The following is a 3593-nucleotide window of genomic DNA, read 5'->3' as shown; positions in this document are numbered from 1 at the left end:
CATGTACATTCCCCAAAAGTAGCTAGATTTGTATAAAGATTAAACCTAAAGAATCTACATACGAAACATTCCTAACCAAGCGCTCCAACAGACAGTCTGTCGCTATTTTCTCACGTAATAACTGCGCATCATGGCTCATAAACATATCAAAAGAGATAAAATCGGTCATACAGTCCACTCCGAACCAAAACGTTTGCATACAAATATCGCCATTCATTTTTCCGACAGGACCCACTATGTACTGTTCGCTCGCAAATTTGACTATTACGACCGTTTAAGAGGCTATATGGCGTGGTCAGTGATGTTATCTTGGAGGTAGAAAGAAACCGATTGTATCAGCTCTAGGTAGCAGCGTCGTGCCTAACATACACAATAAATTATACCATTATTTAAATTTTATCGCACTCCATCTACACGTGGGGTTACTTATCTTTAATATCATTGAGTTCAAATTTTCAATACTATAGCAGTGTGAATGTACGGATTTACTATAGATTTCGGTGTCTGAGCATGGATATTGCTCCTATAATGAAAAGATAATTGATTTTAATATCTATATCTATCACGCAAGTCATTATAATATTATTAAATGTCTTGCCACAATAGAGCCTACTTATATTATTCGACAACAACATTCGCACTTCTCACGTACCTAAAGCTAGCAATGAAGCCTCATATGAATTACAAATAGTCATAGTATTTTTCTAAAAAATTATAGGACAATTAAAAAAAAACAAAGCAAAAGCGGAAATCCTTACTGTGATGTCGTCTAGATAATATCATAGGATGAATTAAACTACTTACAATTCCATTATACCTATAACTTATTTAAAGCACTTCTTGCAAGCCTATTTAAAAACAATTCTTTAACAAGAACTTCTGATCCTGATAATGCTGAACGCAATGAATTTCCTCAATACATTATACAATCCCGTTGTCCCTTCCAAGAAATCCAGTAAAAAGCTCCTTGGCGCTAGGGTATAAATCTTCATGAATGAACCTTATCAATATTATTATCATTTGTGTATGCAATCCAAGTGCATTCACTTGCAAGCCAATGACGCCTTTGTATTGTAAACTCACACGATATTTCACTATGGAGTAAATCGTATCAATGCCTTGTTAATATGCAGTCAGTGTAAGCTACATAAATAACTATTAACACTCTTTGTTATGATTGACTATTCCAGGCATCTCTTTAGGCAATTGTAGTTCATAGGTTCATTCCTACCTCGTATGACGTCAAGGATTTATAATTTAAATTTCAGAAAATATTCTAGGGCCTAATCTTATTTCAAGAAACGAATTATGAAATACATATTTGTGGATAAATTCGGTGGGATTACAGATTGTAGCTTTAGTAGCATTCATAGAAAGTCTTAATATCTATTAATGACAAACACAATAAAAAATTCCATTCCAGTTCGCTAATCCTCCGCTCTTTTATAGTTTGTTTATCCTGCAAATGCATTTATGACTCACCAATGCAATTAGAAGTGGGCCACAGGCGCCAAACAGTTAGATAGATTTATAGATACGTGTCCAGAATCAGCCTAGACCAATTTCGATAACGGGCTAAAGCTCAGCCGAATCGTGTAATATGATCGGTTCAGGCGCAGACGCTGGCGATGTGCCCTGAATGACAATCAGTTCAAACCAAATGGACTATATAATGCGTCGTCAGGTTCGGTACATCACTAACTCGAAAGCAGCTAAACGCACAACACCCTTCTGAAGACTAAGGGTAATTCAGTGCTACCTGAAAAAAAATCATCTTCAAAAATGAAGGCAGTAAGCGTGGCTCTCGTTATTGCCTGCGCGCTCTGGGAAGTCACGGGATACCCATTCCCTTATTATGGCGCTAATGTGGATTCTTGTGAGTTAATTCAAATATTATTTTTATTTAGGGTTGTGTCTCGATATAAATTTGCCAAATTATAATTCTTAAATTATCGTCAGTTATTATAAAAAAATATAAAGAAATACTCACTTTTTGAGTAGTTAATTACTTTGATAGACATTTTTCAATAATTATAAAAAAATATCTCCCTCACAAAATATCGATACTATTTAATATTAAATAATAATTTCGTCATCTGTAATAACAAACTACATAGTATTTATAATGCATATCTATAATCATAAAACGTCCTTAATTTCATTATATTATTCACAGATTCATATGGTTCTGCAGACAGAAATCGTGGAGGTATGGTGCTAAGCCGCTACTACAACCCCTACTACAACCCTCGCGCCGTCGGTGGTAGTATGGCAGCCTTCATGTTCAAGCCTGAAGAGCAATACACCCCACAGACGAGCCAATACTACGTACCAGACAGACGCCGCCAGACCGTGCAAGAAAACTACACGCCACAACAGAACGAAGTGTACTATCAGACTCCAGAACAATCCTCCGTTCCTGAGCAGTCCTATGTTCCAGAACAACAATTTGTTCCCGCTGAACAACCCGCCGAACAACCCGCTGTTGTTACCGAAGCCACGGAAATCGCAGACCCAACCGAAAAGATCGAATCTCCCACAACAGTGAAAGCCGTAGCCGTCCCTGAAATAACCGAACCTGAAGTTGAAGAAGTGCCAGAGCCCGCCCCTGTGCCCAGGAAGCGTGTCACCAAGAAGAAGCAAGTGAAGAGACCCGTCGATGAGGAGGAAGATGAAGGCGATGACTACCCCAGAATCCCAAGCGGTGCCTACTTCCCCATGTTCTTCGGCTACGGAGGCAGAGCTGCCCAAGGGGCTCCCCAAGGAGCGACGGCTATCGCTAATGCCTTCAGCACTGGCCGTGGTGGTGTTGCTACCAGCCACGCCACGGCGTACGGCCCACCCAGACCCGAAAATAAATACTAAGTCAATATAAATCTACGTAAGATGAAATAGAGCCTTTGAAAGCAAAGCTTCGATGTATAACAGTGACATCTAGTGGAAATGGTATACAATATTTGCAATATCTGCAGAATTGCAAAAATGGTTTGAGTCTGAGTATAGAATTACGTCGATCAAATACAGATGGCGCGCAAAACAAAAAGCTTGTCAAAGGTACATATATAATATAATATAATATATTTTATATTAAACCAGAAACATTTTAATTTGTTATATAATTAAAATAAGCCGTTATAGATCAACTTGTAACGTAAAAATTGCCAGAAATATAGTTAAGTTTTTGTAAAACTTTAAGTGTGAAACGTTGAATAAATTGCCATTAAATCTGTACCAAGGTTTTTTATTTCTCTGCATTGTGCTTATAAAATTTGCTCAAGGTCTTTGAGGTAAATGTTGACTTATAATACCTACTTTATGAGTTCAATCTAATAGGTATCTAAGCAAGTAAAAAATGGATGCAATATGTTCATTTTTTACTTGCAATGAGAACTTGTTTACTTGAACTCTTACATTTTATAATCGTCGTCATCTAATACTACCTAAACTTTAAAATAATGTTAACATGAAAACAAAATAATAAATAAGGAGGTAGTAGTGCCAAGGTTAGGACCACGTAATGCTGTAGGTCCTGCGCCTGATCTCTGTGCTCGTGTCGCCCATCCCATACTATCATGAAGACAATTGAATGCACT

General features: G+C 37.4%; 1 protein-coding gene across 1 annotated transcript; it reads left to right on the top strand.

The window, feature by feature from the left end:
- The first annotated feature begins 1709 nt into the window (after positions 1-1709).
- On the top strand, positions 1710-3231 carry LOC123691075. The gene is made up of 2 exons (XM_045635304.1): positions 1710-1876; positions 2177-3231. Exons 1-2 carry the CDS (start codon positions 1783-1785, stop codon positions 2863-2865), a joined length of 783 nt encoding a protein of 260 aa, XP_045491260.1. The 5' UTR covers positions 1710-1782; the 3' UTR covers positions 2866-3231.
- The last annotated feature ends 362 nt before the right edge of the window (positions 3232-3593 follow it).

Source organism: Colias croceus, chromosome 1, assembly GCF_905220415.1.
Source record: "Colias croceus chromosome 1, ilColCroc2.1".
In the NCBI taxonomy this organism is placed as follows: domain Eukaryota; kingdom Metazoa; phylum Arthropoda; class Insecta; order Lepidoptera; family Pieridae; genus Colias; species Colias croceus.
The sequence above is the reverse complement of the archived record's forward strand: the minus strand, read 5'-3'. Positions and strand labels throughout refer to the sequence as shown.

Coding starts and splice junctions, on each gene's coding strand:
- LOC123691075 (XM_045635304.1), top strand. CDS start 1,783: ATGAAGGCAGTAAGCGTGGCTCTCGTTATTGCCTGCGCGCTCTGGGAA. Junction 1,877..2,176: donor TGGCGCTAATGTGGATTCTT/GTGAGTTAATTC, acceptor TATTATTCACAG/ATTCATATGGTTCTGCAGAC.